This window comes from Parus major, chromosome 4, assembly GCF_001522545.3.
Source record: "Parus major isolate Abel chromosome 4, Parus_major1.1, whole genome shotgun sequence".
Classification (NCBI taxonomy): Eukaryota; Metazoa; Chordata; class Aves; order Passeriformes; family Paridae; genus Parus; species Parus major.
This window is the reverse complement of record NC_031771.1, coordinates 5,555,075-5,581,175: the sequence shown is the minus strand read 5'-3', so window position 1 is coordinate 5,581,175 and position 26,101 is coordinate 5,555,075. Positions and strand designations below refer to the sequence as shown.

At 44.9% G+C, this 26,101-nt stretch overlaps 1 protein-coding gene and 1 long non-coding RNA gene across 2 annotated transcripts in view; one reads left to right on the top strand and one right to left on the bottom strand.

Annotated features, from left to right (window-relative positions):
- FGF2 (fibroblast growth factor 2) overlaps positions 1 to 15,338 on the bottom strand; it is a 19,016-nt gene extending 3,678 nt beyond the window's left edge. The window contains exons 1-2 of the mRNA XM_015624147.2: positions 14,904 to 15,338; positions 261 to 364 (exon numbers count right to left, since the gene is read on the bottom strand). Coding sequence (XP_015479633.1) covers positions 261 to 364; positions 14,904 to 15,081 — 282 coding nt within the window. The 5' untranslated portion in view covers positions 15,082 to 15,338. The remainder of the gene's footprint in view (positions 1 to 260; positions 365 to 14,903) is intronic.
- LOC117244239 lies at positions 5,329 to 26,101 on the top strand. The gene is made up of 3 exons (XR_004496933.1): positions 5,329 to 6,421; positions 6,789 to 6,851; positions 21,068 to 26,101. It is a non-coding gene; the product is annotated as an uncharacterized LOC117244239 (long non-coding RNA).

The following is a 26,101-nucleotide window of genomic DNA, read 5'->3' as shown; positions in this document are numbered from 1 at the left end:
CTTCCTGGTCACTGTGATTTTTTCTCTCTCAGACAAGCCATTCCTGTTAAATTTTGCAGCTCCTAGCTAGGGCAGAAATACCCAAATCCTCCTAATTCCTATTTCAAGTACTTGACAGAAGCTGTGCAGAGCTCATTTCTCCACCTGATAAATCCCACCCCGAGCAGCTGAGCAAGTCGTGCAGGAAGAAAGGCTACACACACCACACAGAGCAAGGGCAGGACACCACAACACAGAGACATCAGGGAAGTGCTGCTTACCAAGGCCAGCAATCTGCCATCCTCCTTCATGGCCAGGAAGCGATTGGCACTGACACCTTTGATGGACACCACACCTCGTTCCTCCGCCTGAAGCTGCAGCTTGACTGCGAACAAAAAAAACAACAACAAAAGGTTTCACAGCCACCGTGGGATCGCAGCACTTGACTGCTTCAAACCCTCCACCACAGAAAGCTTCAGCTTGCAATGAAGACGGTAAATTTTCAACCTTTGGCTTTCTGATCCCATTTTTACAAAGAAAGCAGCTACTCTCAAACTGACAACGGCGAGATTGAGTAAGTCTATCTTCATTTTGCATAAAGGCAGCTTAAAATCCATTAAATTCCTTGAAAGGCCACTTAGGGCGCAGTCAACTGCTCCCAGAACATGGAAATTTTTCACGGCAAAATTTCCAGTGGTGTCTCTCCATGTTTGCAGAACAGCCACAGCCACTGAATGCACACAGCTCTGTACAGGCAGACGGTCAGCGAGTCTGAGAGTATCCAGATCCTAATCACTCCTAAGGGCCCTGGCACGTCCCAACAGAAAAATATCCATTCGTTTACCTCATCCATCCAACAAGTGGGAGGAACAAACAAACAGAACTGCAGCAGTAGGTGAAGGCAGCAAAGACACAAGAGACAGTGTTACACAAAGCAGGAACATGTTTTGCATCACTTAAAAGAAATTAAAGACTTTATAGAAATGAAAACCTGTAAGGTCCTATCAAACAGCTTTCAGCTGCTACCTGTGAATTATTAACAAAAAGCCTTAACTGATTTCTGTAGCCATAAATCAAACCCAGTAGTATGGATGAACATGTGAAAGCTTCCCCTTTTGCCTGTTGTATACAACATCTCAGACAAGAGCTTCCTTCACCCACCTGCTTTGGTTCAGCAGGGACCTTGCTCCCTTTGGAGATGCAGTTTTAAACAGCTTGAGTTTTTCAGCCATCAGAATAAATTTCTGAAGTGACTGTAAATTTTGGAGAAGGAGCATCTCTTGAGATTCAGAGAGAGGTTGTTGCTTGTTTGGGTTTTTGTTGAAGGGAAAAAAAGGCAGTACTGAAGAAACCAACCAAAACCCCAACACCAGGAATACAGGGAATGTGAAACTGTTGGGATAATTGCTGCAAACCCTTTTTCAGGGTAAAAGTAAAAAGTCAGATGCAATTTCATCTCAGAATCAAGTATCCAAAATACAGCGCTCCCAAGTTAGGAGGCCAAAATCGGACTTGTGAACAGCTCCAAACACTTCGGTGTAACTCCTTAGCCTTTGGGGAAGCAAGAACTTGGAAGAGTGCTCTGGGCAGGGACTGTGGGAAATGGACTTTTGAGATGTGCCCAAGCACACAGCTTTCACCACACACTTAACAAGAAACAGCTGTGGAACAACTGAAAATTAATATTAATTACTGCAGTACTGACTTATGATGCTTCGTGACTTTCTCTGGACAAAAACGCACACGAAATCCTACAGCATCACACCAGGCCAGAAGTTCAAATTCTGTAAAAATAAACTTCTGGTAAAGGTTTGTAAGTCCTGTAAAAATTTGTATAGTTTGGAGAAGCTTGTGAAAAGAATCAAAAAGCCCCAAGGTATTCCTGCAAAGTTTGAAAAGAGCTGCAGTACTGAAAGCCTCAAAAGGAAAATCAGTTTCACTGGATTTTCCTCTCCAACTCCAAAAACACGTGAACAAACAGAACCAGAACAGTACTGTGAGTTTTTCAGGTTTCAGTGTTATTTTACAGCTTTATTAATGCAGTGATTATTTGCCACAGCCACACTAAACTGGAGATGCCAAGATACAGCACAGCCTTACTGATCAAGCACATTTTGACCGCATGATCGTCACCAGAAGCGACAATTTTAGGTTTAGCTCACTGCAACTAAATTGATTGCAAGAGAAATTTATCACTTGACACCGCACCTTTTGCAGCCTTTGGTCACCAACAGCAACAGTGCAGACTCCATTCATCACATCTACTCCCAACACTTGTTTTCAGCACAAGTGAACCTCAAAACCCCATCCATGAAAGTCAAATCATTAAGACATTTGTAGCCCCGCAAAAGTAGCAGATTGTTGTGAAGGAGTTCATTAACCAAGGGTAAAAAGGCTCATTTTCCCAGATACTCTGGCACTCCTTTAAGGGCCCCTCGAGTTATTTCCCTGTTCCCATTCATGCCCTGCAATCCACGAGGAACGCCAAGCACAAGGCTCGATGCCTGCTGGTGTTGTGAGGACACAGAGCTCTCCTGCTGAGCAAACATCCCCAGGACTGGGGCTAACTCATCGCTAAATTATTAAATAAAACAATACAACCAACTCAAAGGAACCAGGAAATTTACAGCTCCTATTAAAGACTTTCTTTTCTATCACAAGAAGCTTCATAGGATCACCCTGCTGAGGAAGAAGGATGAATTGCAGGATGTACATATGCACTTCCACACCAGCAGAGAAACTCTGAGTGATGCAGCTCAGGTGACCCTACAGTGCCTTCCAGTAGTATCAAAAATGGAGAGAGAGGGGAATGGTTTTTCCCAACAATACACAGAGGTTCTGTTAGAGATTCGTATTCACTGATGTTCTGGCTGAAAAACACCACAAGCTGTGCAGTCCAATCCAAATTTCCAATGAAACCAGTACAATCTGTGGCACTAAAGGAAGCTGGACTACACTACAGCAGGCACTGAGATGTTCTTTCACAGGGTATGTGGCCAGGACAGATGTACAAGCTGCAGGTTAAACTAAACAGTATAATTTAAGAGAGTTACAAATGGGCATTTATTTCACAACTTGGAGAGACTTTTCTAAGAATATGGAAATTGAAAAGTGGTATTTAATAGCATTGGGGTTGGCAAGGTTTCAGATTTCTGTTAAAAAAATGGATCTTCCTCATTTTCTTAGAGACCTCAAAAAAAATTTATTTCCAAGGCAGTTCTGCACAGTCCAGTGGAGAAAATAATTTTAAGGACAAGTAGCTAGACAGGAAAGCTGCTGGCAAATGCAGAGAACAGAGAAAACATGAACATTTTCCAAAAGTACTTTTATTGTCCTGAGCACTAGAACTGGAAAATCACACGTACAATGCAAACTCTCAGGTCCTTCTACAGTTCTAATAAACCAAAGCTTTAGAGTGGCCCAGACCCAGGAACTGCACAGCTTAAATGGTCCCAAATGGTTTTGCTGCTCTGCATCATAATGGATTTGGCCAAAAATCTCCTTCAAAATCTGTTCATTCCAAAGACCTGGGCAAAATCTACCAACTTAATACTTCAGAAACACAGAGCTGCACATTCTGGAAATTGCTCACTGCTAAGCTGGCACTACCTTTTGACTCCCAGCGGGAATCTGTTGGCAAGCCCTTCACCCAGGGCAATCCCTGTGAGTAAAGCCACGTGCTGGTATTTCACTCCCAAGCAGCTGCACTGGCTAAGATGTTCTGGGGCAGGAGAATGCCGCAGGATCAGTAAGGAAAAGGGAGAATAAAGGTCACAGGCATGAGAGAAAGGGACAGAAGTACATTAGGAATGAAATAAAAGGTAAATGCAGCAAAGAGCAGTGAAGACAGGGCAGGGTAAGGGCAGTACAGGAAGGTGCTGTACTGGAGCGTGAGGCAAGCTCACACATCTGAAGGAGATGGAATTTGAGGATTTATTAGTCAAAGAGATTAATAAAACCCCATTCTTCTACTCTTCCACAAGGAAATGGGAACTCCAACCACTATAGCAAAGAAACTGTGAAGTAAAAACCAACTATGAGCTTCTGGCTTTGGATGCATTTACACAGCAAATAAAGGTTTGGTTACAGCCTCGGCCGTATTTTCACTGTAGCCCTTCTAGCAAACACCCTACACACAGACTTCAGTGCAGACTAAAGCTACAAGTACCAGCCCCAGTGTCAGGATCACACAAAACTCAGGCCAGAAGGACTCTGTAGCCCAGCCTCCATCACTTCACAGTGAGAACCCTGCCTGCCACACTGCAGCTAAGGGAGCAGCTCAGGGCTAGGGAAGGGAGGACAAATTGGATACTATTTCAATCTCTGCTTTCACCAACATACAGCTGCTTTATTGGAACGAAAAGCAAAAACACCTCTCACTCAGTTTAGGAGAAGGGAGAGTTTCTGTACCCCCCAAAAATCCCAGGCTGCACGTCTCTGGATCAATGACTAGTGTTACTACAGTCTGCTGTGGAAAAGCTCAGCCCCAGCCAAAGGCTCAGGGCCCATCTCCAACATATTTGCAGAGGCCCTGTAAGGAAAACCCTTCCACGAGGCCCCCGAGTGACAGTGCGGTGAAGCTGCTGCGCCAGCTCCCACTGCCCATCCTCCCGCACCTCCGTGCCCACAGCAAAGCACAAAGCAGCTATTTTGCAGTATCACTGCCGAGGTGGGTCAGCTCCAGAGGCAATAAGCATCAGAAATGCAAGGAAGTTCACAAAAAAAAAGAGCAAAAAGTAAGGCTCAACAACATTTCGCTAAATGCAACACCCTACAGCCGAATTCCCACTCCACCATCCTCTGTGGCTGAAGTTGGCCATTCCTTCATGCTCGGGGGCAACATCTATTCCCAGCCAGGTGTCCAAGAAAAACACAAGGAGCAAGACGTGCTTGCTCCACACCTAACACGACAAACCCTCCCAAGCCCAGGGACTGGTTCAAAGCTACACATGCATTTACAAACACACATGTATTAACATCCCCATTCCGACACTTCCTGCCTGCTGGATCAGATCCAAACCCCAGCCTGGTGATGCCTACTGTAACTTTCTCTAGGAATTACAAATATGTTTGTGTCCCTCTGTCCCACATCAGTCTCTGACAATTTCTGATATCTCTTTCTCAAAGGCACAATTAGCAATTTAATATCTCCTGCTATTTGATACGTGCTGACATATGAGGCATCCCCCAGTCTTCAGACCACAAACGAGAACAACTCCTTGCTCGCTTTCTTACGCTCATGGTAAAAGTGAGCCACTGCCAGAGTCACTGATGCACACACTGCCTAAAACCTGGAACACATGAGAGGCAGGGAGAAACAACTAGCTAACCTTAGCGGGAGAGGTGGGCTGCTAATAAACCAAACCATCAGAATTGCAACAAAAACAATTGAGCCAATGGAGTGTCACAGCGAGAAACAGTGAGTCACGCACCCATACAAAGGCACACTTCTTTGCTTTTGCATGACAGCATTCTAAGTGTATCTTTTTCCTTTTTGCCAGCCAGAGGCAGAAAACCACTTGCAGACAGACCCAAGGTCTCCAAAATGTAAACATCTACAACAAAAATACACACTCCTGAAACACAAACACTTCAGAAAGTTCCGGTTACACTTAAGAGTAAACCCAGGCTTAAAGCAGAAACTTGTGTAACTTTAAGTATCCACACACAATCCTAATCAACTACATTAACATGGACATTCCCAGATTCTAAAAGTTTTCACCTTTTAAAGTAGTACAGATACTGAATACAATGGAAATTATTTCCCTTGTTCAGGTTCTCCACCTTTTCTGATTTACATCTTGACCTCAATTCCTACAAACACCCAACTCTACCTAACCTGCACCCGTGGCACTGGGAATCCCTCCCGTGAAACACTGATTACAAAATACACAGCATTCTCTGGTGCTCTGGTGCTCCCTATAAACTTCAACGAAGTTTCTTTAGTTTGAAAGGTTTTTTCATATAAAAGACAGTGAAGTCATCCTGCAGAACAATAATTTCAGAATAGTGCGACATCCAACACTTCTGGCACCAGTGTGACACCGTGCTCCTTACCTGTGTGCCCATGTGTAAAACATGCACAGCCACACTTCTCACAGCTTGCATAATCTGGCTGATCAAACCTAACAGAGCCCTTTAAAAGTAAAAATGTCATGCAAAAGCAAATCCAAAGTTTGTGGATTCTGCTTACAAAGCGCGACTTGAGCATTTTGCGCTGCCGAGTAAACAGCGAGTGCTTCGCATTACGAAAGGGTATCGTATGCCAGAAACTCCAAGTCACCATCGTGTAAAACCCTTCTAAATGCCTCCTGCCACACTGTTTGCTGACTCCCTGGCATTGCAGATGAACTGATGCGTCTTTGGAAGTCAAGAGGACAAAAGCAAACAGAAAAAACTCCTAACTTTACCAGAGAAGAACTTCAGTCGTTACTGCATACAGGTAATAAAGTTTCACCATTATTTTCACCCTATATTCTTGATTTAGAAAAATGTTTCAGGGTTTCCTTATCAAAATAATGATGCATGCCTGCTCACATGTAGTATTTTTAGGACTGTTCCCAAATTTAATTTGCAAGAGTAAGGCGTCCCCCGTGTTGCTTCCATCTACTTTCGCTTCATTTAGTATTGACTGCAGTAAATCGCAGGATAACCACTTCTGGGTGTTCAACTTGAGAACAAAGCTGGTGCAACTGTTCAGCCAGCACAGCCGTGTCAGAAGACACGTACAGAACTTGTGGAAATTCAGCTTTATGTTTACGGTGCATTCACTCATCTCCTTGTAACTATGACCTGTTTTTCACTTGCAGCAAAACAAACACGTAAAACCAGGGACAACCCAAATGGGAACAGCATTTCAGAAGACAGAAAAGGTAAAATGTGTAACTGTTAGAATGTATTTTGTAGTGTTCCTCCCCCCAGTACACCTCACACAACTGCTGAGTAGTACACACAATATTTCAGGGCTGTGACTGGTGTCGGAGCAGTAACACTCGAGATGAAATGCAAAGGCTGTCAGAGCAGTGGTGAGACATTGCCGACCCATAAGCTCAATAAGCCCCAGTATCACAGTAGGAAAGGCAAGGCTGGATTTTAGGAAGGCCAAAAAGAATCAGTAAATTTGATTTCAGAGAGTCTGGAGCACAGTGGTGAAAGCAGAACTCTTGCCGGGCACCCAGGGTTCAGAGAGATGGCACAGCAGACAGGGGGAGGAAGAAGGAACAACTTCATACACAGGAGCTGCCTTTTAGATGTGGTTGCTCTTAACCTGGCCAAAAGGCTGAGACAGCGACTGTGCTGGGTTTGTACTTCCCCCATCTCCAGTACCAATGAAATGGAACTGATCATTGAGACTTCAATAAATAAAAACAAACAAACAAACAAAAAGTAAAAATTAAAAGCCATACATGTACACACACAGCATAGCGCTGGTGCCAGCCCAGTTCCTTTATTGCAAGGACAGTGCAAATGCCACAATAAGCTCGGAGTCTTACTTCATCCTCCTATTTCATCCCCTTCCATCAAGCTGTGTAACCACCCTGTGCTGACCTTTAAATAAAGCATCCACAGGGGAACAGCACGAGCTGCAGTGAAGGACAAGAGCTGTCAGTCACTGCTGACCCAGCACAGGAATGAATCCCAGTCTTCACAAAAAGGCTCTAATTTACTTTTGAATGCAGCCCTGCTTGAGTAAAGCGTTTTCTTTGCAAGAAACCAAATCACTTAATTGAAAATAAAACACACAGTGTATATTTGGGTAACATTCCTCACTTTTATTTTGAGTACATTTGAACCATACTAAGAAGAGATGTGAGCACTTTCCTGACAACAAAGAGAGACCTTGGAATCTGCAGCTTGGAAGAACCTACTCGATTCCCTGCTGCTTCAGCCTGACTATTGCTAGTGCCCATATCCTGGTTTAGATCCATGTGGTGGTTTTAATGTCCACACTGCTCCAGAGACCTCCTGCAAGAGGGTGCTCCTGCAGTACACCAGCTACAAGCACGAGCCACCACACTGTCTCACCACATCAAAGCAGCAGCCAGGCACCCCACTCCTAATAGCCTTTCTCCTAATAAAAAAATCACACTGACAACACTGATCCATGGGACTAAAGCCTGGTCACTGGAAAACACCTTACTATTATTAGTGGTACTTGCTCTAGCACAGGTAAGTGCTCTGGAAGAGGCTACTGCTTGAAGCTGTAAAGCAAGCAGAAGGTTGGGACTGAACTAAATGACACCTGGCAACATGAGGCAGTTCTGTGCACCTCTTCAGCTTTGAGAAGTTCCTGCATTTCTAAGGACATTGTACATTTTTTTCCTCCATTTTCCTGAATGAACAACATTACTGACAGCAAAACATCCATAGTGAGTCTGTAAACTTCCCTAAAACCACAAAATGAATCCCTTCTATTTACATACTCTGATGAATGCCCAGGAGTCCATTCAGCTGTTCATCCCAACTGCTCCATCACAGGTGGAGAAACCCAAAGAACTGAATCCACATATCATTTCCCAGGAACTGCTCAGCCCAACAAGTCTGTGCAGCAGGATTCCCTAAGTGACTTCAACATACCCTACACGGCCCTTGGTTGCTCCTCCACAGTAACATGTGCTCCATGTTTTGTATCCACCTCTGTTCCCGCGGGTACCAGCAGGTGCCACAGAGCAAGCGCACACAACCACTCCACAGATGTGGCTTCCTACAGCCAGGGATGTCAGTCTCTCCATTGGTCTTCCCAAAGTTGTGGGACTGTATGAACATTCTTTGTAATACAGTCCCCAAATGACTATCCTAACCTGAAATGTAACAACTGAATAGACTCTGGTCATGCTCTTCATGACATCCATCTGGAAAGACGTTGTATCCTGTCCTGCATTTTCACAGATGAGATGGTTCAGGACATGGCATCACAGCACAGGCAGTGACAATCAGCTGCTGCTGGAGAGGGGCACTCCGTGTCCCTCCATTCCACACTCCCAGCCTTGCACTCCTACCACTTCCCTCACACCAGCTCTGGCACTTTTCTTGGCATCTCAATGATGGATATGTGGTGAAACATAAAGGCTTCAAGATTTTTTTCCCAGTACCCAGAAACACCAAGAAAAGATACCAAAAAATTAATGCCCATCCCCAGAGGTGCTACAGACCTTCCCTCAAGAAAAAGATTGAGATGCTGTGGTAACTACACAATTTGAGTATATGAAGGACATCCTTTAACACCAAAAATAACCCCCAAAGCTACAGCTCACAGAACAGAGGCACAGAGTGTCTGGGGACATGGGGTACGCTTGCATCAGGAATCATGGGCCAGCCTGAGAGCAGAAAGGAAAGAACCAAGAAAAAGACTACAAGTATTTTCAAGCTGTACAACAACTGACATTTCTCCTTGCTCTTACAAAACACCGTGCAGGATGCCACAGCCATGGCTACCAGGATTTTGTGACTCGCATATTCCAGGAATCCTAATGATTGCAGTTTTATGAGATCTGCTGAAATCCTGTCAGAAGGTAACAGACAAACCACCGAGCTCTGCAGCACAAGAGCAGAATTTCACCACACCGGCACTGCACACGGCCATGGAATCCTACTTTGCCCTTTCCCAGCACCCTGAGTCTCCTTCTCCTTTGAATCACTCGCTCAATGTGGTTTCAAGCTCAGAAAGTCAAAGATGAGCGACAGGCTCAGCCAGGGTCACTCCAGCAGCAGTGCACCATGACAGCTCCTGCAGGACGACCTCCACCCAACTGTGCAGACATCATCTCATTTGTATTCTCGGCCGATCCTATCGAGCTCCAGTCAAAATCTGGCCCTTCCCTGAACAAACAAAAAACTACGTAAGATAATAACCCTAAAATGCCACCGGCACTCCAGAGAGTCGCCCTTTTAATATTTTTATTGACAAGTCTGGAGGCAGCAGAAGAGGCAGACAGGCAAAACAGTTGACCGGCATATTGTCACCGAACACTATGGAGAACAGTGAAGGGTGAGAGAGCTGCTTTATTTTGAAACACATAGTCTTAAACAGGTGCTAACAAAAGCAAAGGCTATTAATTCTCCATCAGGATTGAAACACTATCTCATTAACTACTTTAAGGCTTCAAATATCATGCCATAAACATTTCAGATATCACCTGGTATAGATATTCAATTTACAGATGTCATATACTTATGTATGTTCTTCAGCAGCAGTAACTTAGAGCATTCTCTGGGCTGCATTGGGTCTGGTTTGGTTTTATTAGATAATTGCACTAAACACGCTGTCACCAACAGTCAAAAGCACCATTAATTCCAGGGTTGTGAACCAGCTCAGCACAATCCATCACCTCTCAAATATCCTGGAACAGATGGCCAGTGATCCCAGGGCAACGCTCCCAAGGGTGCTAAAAACCATAATGATCAAATAATTATTTATTAGAACTGCCTGCCTTACCTGTAATCCAGGGGAGCTGGGGAAAGCTTACGGAAACAAAGTATCACTGAAAAGACTGTGATTCAAAATTCAGGTTGAGTTACTAACATAATTTACTTCCTGAAAAATGCTTTTAAATATGATCCCACTACAGATAAACTTTTTCTTAGAATCAGCTGCACAAATTTCAAGCATTTATGAACCAAATGAAAACCAAGAGCAGCCACCTCATCTCACAACATGTTACCTGTATTTATCTTTTCGAGCTCTGCGAACGCAGTGGCTAACAGGAATTGGATTATCATTCTTCTGCAAACCAGCTTTTTACCTAAAAGTGCTCCTCATCTCCTAAATGAGACAATTTAAGGGCTAAATCCTGCCCTCTAGTGTACCTGTGGGTGCCCTCAGAACCTTCCCCACTTCAAACTGGGAGGAAAACAACTGGGAGGGACAGGACAGTTCATTGCCCACTGGAGACATCTCGGGTTGTCTTGGTCCACCTCTGGACCACACAGCTCCAGGATGGGCAAGACTCACTAGGAACTGGGATAAAGGATTAGCAGACACTCTGGGAGATGAGAAGGCATTCTCCCCCGAGCAGGAACATGATGGTATTTCTATGACCAAAGAGGCAAAGGAAGCATATTCCCAACTTTTTCATACAGGGGATCTTTGCTACCTCATGCCCTAAAGGCAGCTACATCCAGGAGCCAGGAGGAATTTCTGTGCTATGCCACAAAGCATTTGGCAAAGCAGTTAAGGTCTGTGCAACAGATCAAAAGTAATGCAAAAAGAGTCTGTTTCCAGAAGGACTCGGGTGGAAGCAATGTATTTGAACATTTAGGGGTGGGGGTTTTTTTTTGAGTCACCTCTCACTGAGTGCTAAGATCTGGAACACATCTTGCCCTGTCAACGGCTCCAGCCACGTCTGTGGGAGACCAAAATGGGAAAGGAGACATTCCAAGTCCCAAACAACTTAAGAACCTCAAAAAGCTAAACCCCAGGTCCTGAACCTTCATATGAAAACACTTCCTGACATTTGCTCAACTTGAGGATTGCCATGAGTTTTCTCCCATTGCATGATCAGTGATCAAATTTCTGTCATCTTCACTGAGCTGCTCTAAAAGTCAGTCTATACTTCAGCAGTCTTTCAAAAACCTTTAGAGCATTTAAACCATTTAAATGTTGTGAGAGAGACAGGTCAAAATCTCAATATTAACAACTATTTATGAAAGGAACCTTCTTCAGAAATTTTCCTGGACCAGTATGGAAGAGAAGAGAGGTACTGAGAAGGAAGAAGGTATTTCATACATCTGCAGGGCTGACTGAGCTCACACAGCTGAATCCTTTCCAAGTGAGAGGCTGGAGCCTTGTCACCTCATTAAGGAGTGGACAAGAATGGTTCGGGATGCCTGGGATACTGTCTTGGGTTATGCTCATCATGAAACAAAGCTGCTTAAGAAATTATGGAAACACATAAATGCCAACCATTCCTCATTTAGGAAAACTCTGAAAGGAACCAGCTGTGCTACTAGACATGTTCTAAATGTATGGATAAGTGTTCCCTTTCCATTCTCCAGGCTTTTCCCCCTCACTGGCACTGTAGCCTCTTTGAGGGAAACACCTCTGGAGAGTTTCTAAAAGCCTTTCCAAAAACACTGCGCCCTTTGTACGTTTTCCAGGGCATAAATCAACAGTTGTTGACCAACAACAACAAACCAGCCGTGTTTTTTGTTTTGCTTTAGACAACAAAACTCTCAGAAAGCGCCTTCTGTTTCTTGTTTGTCTGAAAGTACCTCTTCAAGGGAAAACACTCCAGACTGAGTCCCCAGAGTGTGTCCAAAGGGGCACTTCACTGGAGTCACTGCAGCACACGCGTCAGATGTGGCAATAATGGCCGTGGAAGACGCCCTGTCCTGGGTTTCAGCTGTTTGAATCATATGATCCCAATCCTCCAGCATGCAGGACATCAACTTCCATTCCTAATTTCATTAATGACACCATTATTAATAAATGGAGGTGAGTGGGGTGAGTGTAAAACAGTGCCACGACACAAAGCAGATGTGTATTTCAAATAGAGGCAGGAGGAGGGGAGCTGAAAAGGACCTGGATCATGGAAATTGGTTTATAGTATTGAAACTTTGGTCTGAAACATAAGGAGATAATAACTTGCCTTCTAAAATAAGAACTTCCTTTAAAAGTAAGAAGGATGAAGTGCTACTGAAATTTATTTTGTATAATTAATTCCTAAGAATAGCAGCAACCACAAGCATCTCTACTAACTGGCATTTAATTATTTCTAAACCAAATTGTGCAGACATTGTATTTCTTTTCTCAAAACCACCTTACAAAACCTTTTGCTAAGAAAATCACCCTGAATTACTTGAGGTGTATATTTTCATCACTAATTTCTTTTCTGAAGTCCTCTCACATTGTCCAAGATTTATTACCCTCTGCCATGCCAGGAATACCACGAGATTTCACAGGGACTTCCACAGAGCAGCACTCACCGGGTCAGAGTTGAGCAGAGTCGTGTGGAATGACGTATTTACAGCAAGGATGCTGAGGATGTGAACCACGCAATGCCTCAGCAATGAGCCTCGCTGATGCTTCCAGCACTGATTATTCTCTGCTTCTCTGAACTAGAGTTCTTCCAGGAAAAAAAAAAAGAAGAAGAAAGGAAGAAAAAGCAGCAAGCCAAGATAATGAGAAAATGAGAGAATTAATTTCTAGGAAAGCACGAGATGTCAGTTGGAAATTCTAGCATTGATAAGGCTCAGCAGGAAGACAAAACACACATTCAATGGACTCAAGAATGAAAAACTAGTATTAGTTTTACTGAGAGAATCATAAAAAAAAGGCAGGGGGGAAGAAATTATTATGGGGGAACTCTACGATGAGAAAGGCAGCAGTGATAAATACCACCTCCACTCAGGGCAGCCTGGGCCAGCCAGGTGAGCATACAACACCACACACCACCACTCCCTGCACTTTTCAAAAGTAAAGATAGGGAATGAAGCAAGAACCCAACAGCCATGGCAATGTTTTGGATTCAGCTTCAGCCTTGTACATCCTCCACTCAACATCACCTCCCTTTGCAGCAGATTGCCAGCACATTTCCATAGCTACTTCTCAGGTGACGTGCCATGTCTGATGAGATTTATTTCCTTTAAGGATTCCTGTTACAAGGTTTCTCTGGAATTGTTGGGTAAAACTAATTGTTTGGCAAAAAGTGAATGCCCAGAGTGGAAAGTAATATTAAGAATCATTGGTCTCTGTCCTCATGTCCTCTTAGTCCCTGAGTTTAGCCCTGTCCCTGCATCCATCACTCAGAGCACAGGTGCAAAGCAGATGAAGAATCCCAGCAAGGCATTTCACCTACTCCTCATGCCAAGGGCCTGCAGGCAGGCCCAGCACACACTGCACAGCAACAAATTCCCTCCAACCAGGAATGGCACTGGGATGATCTGACAGCTACGCAGGAGCTCCCTGTACCTGCGCTGAAGGAAACGCCTCACAGTCAAAAACTCGCCACCACATCCACAAAACCTCTGTGCTGAATACTTCCAAAATACTCTGAACTCTGCAAAAGGCATTTTGTTTGTGGGACAAAAAGCACCCTGTGCTGCTAACAGCAACCTGCCACACGCTCCCTGCAAGCCTGTAATCACCGAGTCCATGGGCTGTGTTCCCAGCCCAGGAGCCTTTCCCTCCCCTCAAAAGACCAGGTATTGGAGGGAGAGCCTTCTCCTGCTGCTAGAATCCTTGGGTTTTATCTGTATCTAAACCATCATTAAATAAGTAACAAACAAACAAACAAACAAACAAACAAACAAACCCAATGCAAGATGTAACATTTAAGCCAAAAAGGTGTTCTGATACCTTTGTTTGTTATAAGCAAATAGCAGTTTGTTATAAGCCCTGCTTCCTTGGCCAGATTTGCCCCTCTGTTCCTAAGAGTACCTGTGTGCCGAAAGTGCTCCTACTCATGAGCACCTACCCGCACTGGGAAGAAGAACAACTTCCTCTCTACCTTGATGTATCCAACACATTCACCGCCGCCGTGTACAGCCGTCAAGTGCCATCAGACCTCCGTAAGGGCCAAGCAAACAAACTCGAGACCTCCTCAAGCCCGTAACCAAACCTCTGTGCACCTGACGAGCTCTGCACCCAACAGGTTGAGCGCGGAGCCGGCAGCGAGGCTTTGCCCCGGGACATCCCGAGGGTTCCGGTGCGGAACCACCAGCTACGGGACGTGGGTATGAATTAACTCGGTATGAATTAACTCGGTATGAATTAACTCGGTATGAATTAACTCGGTATGAATTAACTCCGTCTGCGCACTCGCGGTTACTCGCATAGGAACATTCTGCACATTGACGGGCGCTTCCCAAGCACGGCTCGCTGCCGAAGCTTTGGCAGGGCGGGACGGCCGAGGCGCGGTCCCTCTCGCAGCCCCGCTGCCCGGGCGAGGAGCCGCCCGCCCGCCCCGGTGCCGGGACACACTCACTGTGCGGGTCGCTCTTCTCGCGGACGCCGTCCACCTTCCCGTCGGGGTTGATGCGCAGGAAGAAGCCGCCGTTCTTACAGTACAGGCGCTTGGGGTCCTTGAAGTGCCCCGGGGGAAAGGCGCCGCTGCCGCCGTCGTCGGGCAGAGTGGCGATGCCCCCCGCCGCCGCCGCCGCCATGCGCCGGGCCCCGGCGGCACCGCGCCGCGCCGGGCCCCCGCCGCCCCCCGCCGCCAGCGCCGGGCGGCCTCGGCCCCTGCCCCGGCCGTCCAGCCTCGCCTCGCCTCGCAAGCCCTGAGCCCCGCCGAGCTCTCGACACGTCCCGTCCCGGCCGCTCGGCGGGAGCTGCGCAACTCTGCTGCCGGCTCGGGAGAGCGGGGAGCAAGATGAGCGGCAGAGCCCAGCACGCCGGGGCCGGGCTCCCCGCCGGCACCGGGCTGCCCCCGCCGCGCCCCGCCCCCGCCCGCCCCCGCCGGGGGCCGCTCCCTGCGCCGGCACAGCCGGGCCGGCCGTCTGCGGGCAGCGGGCAGGGGCGGGAGCGCGTCCCCGCACCGAGGAACCCCGGCCTCTGTCCGGCTGAGCATCGCTGCCGGCAGCGCTGGAAACGGGATGCAGCAAACATCGGTCGGACATCTTCTCCTCTGGCTTTATGAAAAAAGTAACCGGAGAGTTATTTTAGACCAGGAGAAGTTGTGTGGCCTCTGCACCATGCTAAATTGTTTAAATCGCAATATGATGAAACATGTGTTTAAAATAAATCCGCGGCAACCGTTTTGTTCCATTGCATTCACCAGAAACCAGTTCTCCTCCCACCCAACAGGAGCAAACTGATAGCAAAAGACAACAGGTGAAAATTCTGTCACAGGCCTTCCCCCTCTAATAAAACAAATTACACAGAGTTTATAAAGTGTAGTGACCCATCAAATGCACTTTGTGCCTGAAGGCTGACAACAAAACAGGATGAAAAGGTTTGTTTCCCAAAACATGCTTTCTTTGCGCCCCTAATCTCCTGTTTAACAGCGGGCTGGCTGCTCATGCCTGGAGCTTGGGAAGCTCTCTGGCTTCAAAGACAGCACGGGCAGCCCCGGGCAGTCCCAAGCGAGACTGCAAACACTGGGCTTTTCACAGAGCCGATGTGCAGCAACCCACAGGAACAAACCAACGCCAAGGCAGACACAGCCTTCAGCGCACGCAGTTTGCAATGTTCACTTTGCTAGCGACTACGTCAAGGATATTTTGTTGCCGCTTAACTTCCCTTCCCATCTCTGACCCCTGGCAAGCCATAAATTTTAGATCTTTACCAGAATCGGAGTTGATTCTGGTAAATTGTCTCTGCTCTGATCAGAGCAGAGACAATTCCGTTGCTTCCCACACCCTCATGATGAAGGGAGCAGGCAGAGCACGGCCCAGCCCAGGCACAGGTTCACTCCGTGTCAGCTTCCCCTCGGTGCCACAGGCACAGCCCAGGGACAGGCAGCTGCTGCCAAATGGACATTGCAGCAATGCTGCTCCGGGAGCATTCCCCCTCCCCTCCGTTCCCCAGCCACCCATCCACTTCAAACACTCTGCTATTTCTCATGGAAATCCTAATCCTTATCACTGTACCTGAGAGCTGGACAGTCACGGCCAACGGTGAAGACCCTCCTTGTTTCCTCTTGCTCCTCTGCAAGAGAAACTCCATTCAGGGCGTTTTGTGTCCTTGCACTGTGGAGCCTCCCAAAGTCCTTGTGTCTCTCTTGGGAGGCAGATGAAGGGAAGATGAAGCTGAATTCAAGTAGGTGAAAGGAAGGGGTGAAAATGTGATTTTTAAAACTCTAATTAAAGTTTTTTTTTTTAAAAAAAAGCAAACCAATCTCAAAATGCTTAAAACTAGAAAAGCTTTTCTAAAGCCTAAGCATCCATGGTTCCACTCAGCCATTGCTGGAACCTGACATTCCCTGCCCACACGGCAGCCGTCACAGCTCTCAGCTGGATGCCCTGCCAGAGCTGCAGAGTAGTCACCGAGCTTTACAGGACGGGGTCCTGGCATTTCTCAGATTCTTTGGTGCCCTGATCTCCATGAGGGGGCTGAACCCAGTGGTGGCAGGGTGGGTATGGCGGCCAGCTTAAATTCCTTATCAAATGATCCTTCTGAAAACCACTAAAATCCAGTTCACCAATAAGATTGTGAGACTTGAGAACTCTTTAGAAGCTTGTCACTGGGAATTGTGTACATGGGGCCTACAACTAAAAGATAACAGAGCTAAAATGAAAGTCCTATTCCCTAAGCAATCTACGCTCACCTGAAGATCTGCCAAATTTCTATATTTTTAAATAGATTTTCCTTTCTTTTCTTCAAATGGAAAACACTCCTGGTTTTATTTTCTCCACTCTACTTTCTTCTGCAGTCCAGCCTCTTAATATGGTCATTAATATTGCCCTTAAACATCAACTAAAGCGATTCTGGCAGTAGCATTTTCCTTTCTTGTGGCCTCTTCCACCACCCTTCCTCAACTCAGATCTTCCACACAATTACACCCACCCGACTGCTTCCCCTCCACCCAGACCATCAATTATCCAACCCCTCCACAAGCCTTCTCTTGGCCTGTGTAAAACACTCCGTGTTACAGTGCTTTCAGCCCCACCTTCCTGCTACTTCAAAAGTACCTCTTAGAGACCTTTTCTCTAACCTGTTCCATTTGTCTGAACTGCTGCCATTCTCTGTTTGTCCTGCACTGTTTTGTAACCAGCTACAATTTTTTATGGAATCAGAGAACATCTCAAGCTGGAAAGGACCCATAAAGATCATCTGAGTCCAATTCCCTGCTCCTTGCAGGAATGCCTTACCTCTTACAGAGAAAAAGCTGCTTTATTCAGTGCTGCTCTCACACATACAGGTCATACTAAATACAAGGCACTCATCTGCACATCCTACCATCTCGTTTATTCAATATATAATTCTTAAATTTCTAGAGACTCCCAGTAACAACATCTGGGAAAAAACTCCAAAGTACAATTCAAACCTAAACTATATTGTTAGTGTGGTTACAGGAAAACCCTGAAAAATCCAAGAGTAATTTTTGAGATATTTTCAATTAAAAGTAAAAAACTCCATCAGGTCCATCTATCAGTTTTTGTTTTTTAATCTAAGGGGCAACAATTTTCTCAGCTTTCCAGCAGTTATTGCTACAAATCCTGCCATATGACAAGCCCAGGAAATGTCAATCCCCGTTCACAGAAGCTGCTTTTAAAGGGGTTTCAGCCGTATGTCCCTGACAGTTTACCAGGATGACATCTCCAGTTTACTCACACAGGAATAATGAAAAGTGTTTGAAAAGCATCCTAAATTAATCTGCAGAAGACCTGATTTACTATGGAATTAAAATCAAATAAACAAACAATAAGCCCCTCACTTTTGAAAAGCAATTAGAACTTCAGGAAAGCAAAGACACCCAGGAACATTCAGGCTCATCCATCTTCCCACCATGAGGACATCTCAGCGGGTGGTTTGTGTCACTGTGGCGGCAGGGAACACTTCCAGCTGCTGGAAATGGATCAGCCCAGGCCTCCTCTCCACCACAGAGCTTCTCCACTCCCTGGGACTCTTGGCTTCCCAATCCCTCTCTTTGGTGCACATCCAAGAAGCAATTAGCCAAAAAGATGGATAAGCTCTGTGTCCCTTCTGAAGCTGTTCCAGTGTTGTCTAGTGCTCAGCTAGCAGAGGAAAAAATCATCCATCTCCTTTCTCCAGCACATATTGACACCAAAGGTCTCCCACAAATTCTCACATACTCGCTTGTCACAGGAAATGTCAAAAACTTGAAGTACATTAACTGCTTGAGTTTAAATTTGGGAGGAAGATTTCCTTCCTTCAAAGCCTGAGCATGAGTTTAAAAATTCAGTACCAATTTTTTCCTCAGAACTTTTAGCTGTTTCACCATCAAGATATTTATATTCTGGATCAATATTTATATGTTTGCTTAGGAACTTAAGCACATGCTGCACCTGCCTTGTATGATGGAAGCAAACAGCCACCAATTTGGCTATAAATGAATTTTCATTCTAAATATTAGTTACTATAGAAAGCAGCTTCAGGTTTTGCCCACCTACTTTTGTAGGTGCAGGTTATGAGGCAAAGTTTCTCTGCTCCAAGTATATATGGATCTTAAGTGCTGGGAAAGTCTTCTTGAGTGGTCACTCTTTTAAAAACATCTGTAACAGAAGTTCAGCTTTTCATTTACCTTTCTGAAGACTTTAAGACTCTTCATCAATATTTCTTTTAAACAAAAGTTTATTTCTTTCCTCCTCTTTTTTTTTTTTTTTTTTCTTTTTTTTCTGGTGCAAATAGTAGAAAGATATTACATCAAGAACAGAAAAAAAAAATCTCCTCCCTATTACAAACCTCTTACAGTCTCCATTCCAGTTCAAAGGAGTACTTTTTTCCCTCTAAAGCACCAGTGGACATTTGTTTATGTCTTTCTAAATAACATTTTCTCAATATATGCTTAATCTGAGAATGCCACAGATGGCCAAATCTTTGTTTTGGGTTGTCTTTACAAATGTTGGAAACATACCAGCCCAGCACAGCTGAAGATAAGAGAACAAAAAATCCAGTAAGGCCTAAATTGGAAGTAAATCAAATTTTCTGTGGTCCAGAATGATTGCACTTGGAAGAAGAACTGAACTGTCTAGAAGCACTGGCAGCTGTTGCAGGTCTAAGAGATGGAGAACTGACCTCACTTTATGATAAATGAGAAATAATGTCCTAAGTATAAATATTTATGGGGGTTAGAGTTCAAAATCAGCAAAATCACCCCTCTCCTTCTCTCTAATGTACATACAAACACATATACACACCCTCTCTCTCTCTCTCAATCCTCATCACATAGAGTAATATATCTAAATTAGCAAAATTACTCCAGGTTAGGAAAAGAAATAATGCCAGTGTAAAGATTGATGATATATACATTAAAAATTTTTTAAAAAATAAAATTCTCTGCAATCAAACATCATGAACTCAATTTCAGTTCATATTGGATTTCAATGAAATCCAGACTTGTTGAGAGATTCCTTAATGGGAACAATCATACAATCACATCTCTTTCTCACAGCATTGTATTATAACCATAAGACCATGATTTAGGTATTTATCTCTCTGATCCCATGGCACTGGAGGGGTGGCAAGAAGTGTTCCAGAATAACTTGGCCCCCTGCTCAGGACTCAAGACACATTTTGTTGTGTCTTGTGCTACAGGGTAAAGCAACTGGTGTTGCATGGGAAGTGCTTGGACAGACATTCAGAGATTAGAGGGAGATCTTCCCTGTGTTTGGGGGGAATATCAGTCCTTGTGAGGTAGATCCAGCCAGTGCCTGCCTGCGTGGTTATCTTTTCAGAAACCCATTATCCCATTTGATCAGAGCACAGCCAAACTGTTAGGAAGTGGATCTTCACATAAACACAGCATAATTAAGTTTGGAAAGCACCTCTGCACATCTGGTCCACCCCCTGCTCAAGCAGGGCTGCTTGCAACAAGTCTGCCTGCAATAATTTTAGCTCTAGACATTTCCACATCAGCTACAAACCCCTCACAAGTCAAAAATGTCTCTTTCGCTGTCTCTCTCCTAGCAAGTGATCATGAAAAAGTGAAATTTTTGTTACAGATTTGTCTTTATCCCCTCTTAAATTAGACTCTTATACAGGTCATAGAATTCATAACTTCCACATGGGCTAATTCTGGAGAATGTTACATTATTCACAGGACTGCAGCTGGAAATATAAATATAGGTGGAAGTGAGGAAAATACTCTTTCCATTCATTGGTATGTTATAGTACAAGGCCAAAGTAACCTCCTGGAGGAATACAGCAAAGACAGACTATTCCCAGGGAACAGCAGTTACCACATCATGCAGCTTTCATCACGTCACACTGAAGGGCAAGGAGACATGAGATCAGCGGGACATTACAAAGAAAAAGAAAATTATTTTACTACATCATGAATTTAATTTCTACCACTTGCACAACCAAAATCTTGCTCTGCGTCATTTCTGTAGGTTGTATCAGCTGGCAGGTAGAAAACAGCAAGAATAAAGAAATAACCCCAAACCCCTCTCTCTTGGTAACAATCCATGCTGATAGTATTCCAGAAGGAATGTCACAACTCTCCCGTTTGTTTTCTCTTTGTTTCAGGACTGTTTCCATGGATCTCCAAACCTAGGCCCCACTGCAGGGTTCCCCAGAGCATAACACCCTGCAGCAGCAGGTCACAGATCAAGCATCTCATGCAGAACACAAGCAGAGTTCCAGTGGCACAGTGAACACGTTAAACCCTTGCAAAGACGGCTCCCTGTTCAGGGTATCGGCGCAGCAGCGTTTGAGAAAGGAGAGACAAGGCCTGGAATGCCTTTGGAAGTGCAATGAAGTGATGTGGTCCCTTGTGCTGCGTTAGCTTTTAGTTCTAGGGAGGGAGAACTCTCCCAGATGAGCCTGAGGCAGAATTCAGTGCTGGGGTGGATGCAGTTATTGCTCCACCACACCCCAATGCATCCATCCATGCACTGACCAGCTTGGGACAAACATGTTTTTCTGCAATCCCCCCCCCTTTCTCAGCTAGGAAACCATCCCTATATGTCTTTAAGTTCACCATGACTGCATCTCCCACGATATCTGAGGTTACAAGTACTGTAAGTGCAACTAAAGCCAGCTGGCTCTTGTGAAATCTTGTTTGTTTCTTGGAGAGACCAGAGCTTAGTGCAGCTCTTCGTGGTGGTTAAAGAACTGTAATCCGCTGTCCACATGCCAAAATGGGATCTGTTATCTGCCAGAAAATGACTTTCCCAACACTGCCCAGGCTATTATCTCAAAGCTGACCTGCAATCATTAACTTCCAAGCATCTGGGAGGTTAAATTGCTCAGTGTTTTGTCTCCTTTTACGCAAAAGCAATACTCATTACATAAGAATATCTATTTAATTTATATCCTTCTCCTCCTCAGGAAAAAACAGAGAATGAATGCTTGCATAAGCCACATTGTTACGCCCTCATTAGTTTTATCAAGTGCAGACTTGACTGATTTTCACTGTAAAAGCTGAATTACCTGCTCCAAGAGCCCCCAGCAAATGCTAATGGACATTAATGTGGCCCCCTACTGACTTCTGCCTTGTTCAGCTGCTGAAGTCTTACTGCCATGAATTCCAGCCATCCCATACTTCACATGGCATTTGGGAAGGCTTTTCTAGGGAAAATCCAGCTGTACCTTAAAAAGAATGCTGCAGGTGCAAACCTCAAGAAACTGGGACTCAAGAATGAAAAGCAAGAGTTATGGGTGTCGTTACAAGTCTGAATGTTTGTTCTGAAACCTTTGTGGGCTGCTCATGTTGTTGATCTAAAAGTCACAAATTCCCTACCCATCCCCTGTGGGGGTTAATGACACTGGAGATAAAGCTGGGCTCAGTGGCTTTGCCACAGGCCACAGTGACTCTGTGTCCCAAGCAGTGAAAGGCTGTCCCCTGTGGCAGGTTGTCTCCTGTGTAGGAGTCCACGTTATCAGGGCATGACAGTGTCTTTTGACAGCAGATGAAGGGAAAGGCTGTGTAATGCCAGACCCAGGAGTGAGAACCAGGAGAACACTGAAATAGGCACAGACTCATCTTCCTTTCTCTTGGCTGCCCCACCCTCCACCCCCAGCCTGTCTGGTCTCCTCATCCTTTGTCCCCACCCTGTTCTTTTCCCTTCCCCTGCTGTCAGGCACAGGTTCCTGGCCTATTTCTAAATCTTTCCCCAGCTCCTCATGCCAAGCTCTGTCCTCTGGACTACTTTTCCTTTGTATCTCACTATGGCTCCTAGCCATGTGCTCCAGAGCTGTGTTTCCTTTACCCAATGCTTCTTAATCCCTGCCTCCTTTCTTGAAGTTCAAAGCCTTCTTCCTGAGCCAATCCTCATAACCCTATAGCTTGTTTTTTCCATAGGCTCCTTCATTTTCCTTTCCCCTAGGACTTTCCCATCTCATGGTAGTTCCCAGTTCCCCATTTCACTCCCTGGCAGGGTGACAGTCTCCCTGAGTCCCATCAGGCTGCCCATCACCTGCCTACCACAAAACTCAAGTTACAAAACTCTTCAGTCTTCTTCAAAGAAGGTACCATGGCATTGATTACCTCAGCAAGTGCAACCAATCCCAAACCCATACATCATCTAGGAGTGCTTCACTGCAGGGAAAATAACAAAAATGTATGTGCCAAACTTTATTGCCACAAGTATAAAGGGCTCTCATTCTGACTAATTGCACTCCTTGAGTCATTGCACCACAGCCAACAAGTACCTTGGAAAAACAACAAAAAACTCAGCAAGCAAACAATGACAGAAGCCTTCCCCTCAATGACCAGCAAGTCAAGGTCATTGCAAATAACGATATTCATTAATTAACTTAAACTCAGGCAGCCAGACAGCATTTTGGTGCATATGTTTGCACAGACATATTATACATGCAAGGATGGATAGAATTCAGAAGTGTGGTCTAAAGTTTATTTCATAAAATTCACCCTGGCCAAGATGAATGCTGGATTTTAGCTGTTATTTCCATTCACAATTGAATTGCAATTTTTCAGACAGATTAATCTCAGAGTTTTCATATTAAGATGACAGCTGTTTATGAATCAATTTATGGGCTTTGTCATCTAATGATTCATACATTTTAAAATGACCGAGCTAATATCGATGATTCCTTTCACTGGAAATGGGAGTTGCACATCCCATTTTACATCAGTTGCTCCTAGTCTGAAGTTGGGTTTTCCTTTGACCGCCTCCTTGCCCATTGTTGGGTTTGCCACTGTTGTGGCTGACGTGCACACAGGGACGAGGAGAGTCACTCTGAGCTATTGGCTGCTCTCCTGACATCAGTGTGTGGGTGCACAGCCAGGCTTAGTCACTGGGCCCAGCTGTGTGGGCCTGCAGGGAGCACGGTGTTGTCTGTCACATCTGGGAGCGCACAGCAGCCGCGCGTGTGGGGCTGTGCCGGGGCTGGGATCCCGGGGGAGCTGCAGCCTGCCAGAGCCTGGCTCCCGGGGCTCAGCTCCTGCAGCAGCTCCCTGGGTGTCCACACACAGCCTGCAGGGTGCTGCCAAGGCAGGCCATGGAGCAGACGCTGCTGGCTAAGCCGTGCTTCTACTAAGTAGCGATGAACAGTTCAGAGCCAACATCCTTCCTTGTTTTTAGTGATGTAAAAAAAAAAATTCTCTGGGATGATTTGAAGACAGGCAAGAAGAGAGTGATGAGGCATTCCTTTAAGGTTTTTACTTCCCATTGTCTTCCCTGGCCTCCCTGAAGCTACCATGATGCTGTCCCTCAAAGCAGGGGAGGTGGGGACACCATGCCAAAGGAAAGGCTGGATGCACAGCTAGCAGGGATATCAGACAGCAGAGTATGGAAGGAAGAACAGGATGTGCACAGGATATATCCCCAGGCTACCTCACCTACTTGGATGGAATTTATGGCAACATTACTTTTACTCACACCCTTCAAACAGCACCTCTCACTGACTTCTTTGGCAGCCATCTCCAGATGGTATTTTTACTGCACACAGATGCCATATAAAAGTATTAAAATATTTTTACCTACAACACTTGTACATTCCCAAGAACAAGTATACAAGAGCCTTTATGGCCCTGCATCAGATGACTTCACCTCGTGCTGAACAATTCCTGCAACTTTCCCTAACAGGTCTCTTGTCACAGCCCCACCACCACAGACACCGTAAGGTGACACCAGTGCCATGCCAACTACTTCATTTTTACTAAGGACATTTATAGAGGTGACTTTCAAAGACAACTATTTGCTCTGATTTCCTTCTTACGGTGGTACCAAGTAGCCCATAAGGCATCATTAGTTCATTAGTTCCTGAAGTATGGTTCTCCTTTCTTCCTTATAAACAGCTTGCTGCTTTTTTGGACTTTTTATTTTCTTTTAATTTTTTTTTTAAACTATTTAGCTATTTATTTTCAGGTTAAAAATATGACCTCATGCTCAAATTTATTATTGAGCAGAGTTATTTTTATAGAGCACTGTTTTTTTTCCTAGTGGCCAGTTTCACCACAGAGACATGAATGAGAATAAATACCTTTCTCAGCTGTGGCTGTGGAATTGGAGAACAGAATGAAGCAGCAGAGAATTGTGATCTTTAGCAAACCAAAGTTTCTGAAATTCTGAAGGGGAAGGACCTGAGTACAACCTGAGTACAGCCCAAAGAATTTACTTAGGGAAGTTAAAAAAAAAAAAAAAAAAGGCCCTTCCTTATGTGTGGTGGTTTTTTGGTTTTTTTGTGTGTGTAAGCACTAGAGCCAATCCCTTTCCTGCTTTTCTCCATCTATATTGTGTGCTCTTCTCTGGTTTCTAGAAGATTCCATGCTCCATAAAGGCAAATAGCTGAGACAGTTATAAATATCATAGCAAAACCCAGGAGCTGAGGAAGAAGAGCAGGAAGAAAGTGGCAAGTGCAATATAAAGAATGAGTTGCTGCCAATGCATGTTTTCTCCAGAGCCTGTAACAAATAAAAAGTTAGGTTAATCGTCTAAAAAACCTGTGACTTTTATTACACAATTAGTTCAGCTATTATTCTGAACCAACCTGATCCCATGTCTAGTGCAGCCTGGCCAACGCCACTCGACTGCCAGACACACACATTTCACAATTAGCATTTCAGGAGTCAACTGGACCTATTTGGGAGCTCCTTCTGAAACTTTTTTCCAGCTTAGGGGATGACTACAATTAAATTCCTGTCACTGGAGTTGTTGATGACAAATCTTTCCTGACATTCTTCATTATACTCTCACCTTCAATACCTTGAGCATAAGCTTCTAGAGAAACTGATGTTTTAGGGTATCCCTCTGCTGCCTGCCATTTTCAACAGTTGATTTCCAGACATCTCCCATGCTCTCCAAATTAAGCACCAATAAAGCATCTCAGCACTCTGGAGTCAGTTCAGGCCTCGATCCAAATCCCTTAAAAATCTATTGGGCTCTTTGAAGTGATGATGGCAGCCATTGTTTTTAAGACATTTGAGTTCCCAGCCAGCTCTCACTAGAAATCCTGGCTCCGTGCATCACATGTGGGAAAACTGCCTGGGTCTAGGATGTGCAGTAAGGACAAAGGAGTAGAAATGTGACAGAAATAATGATGAAGTGATTTGTGTAAAAAAAAAAGTAAAAAGCAGAATTTGTAACTTTACTCAAC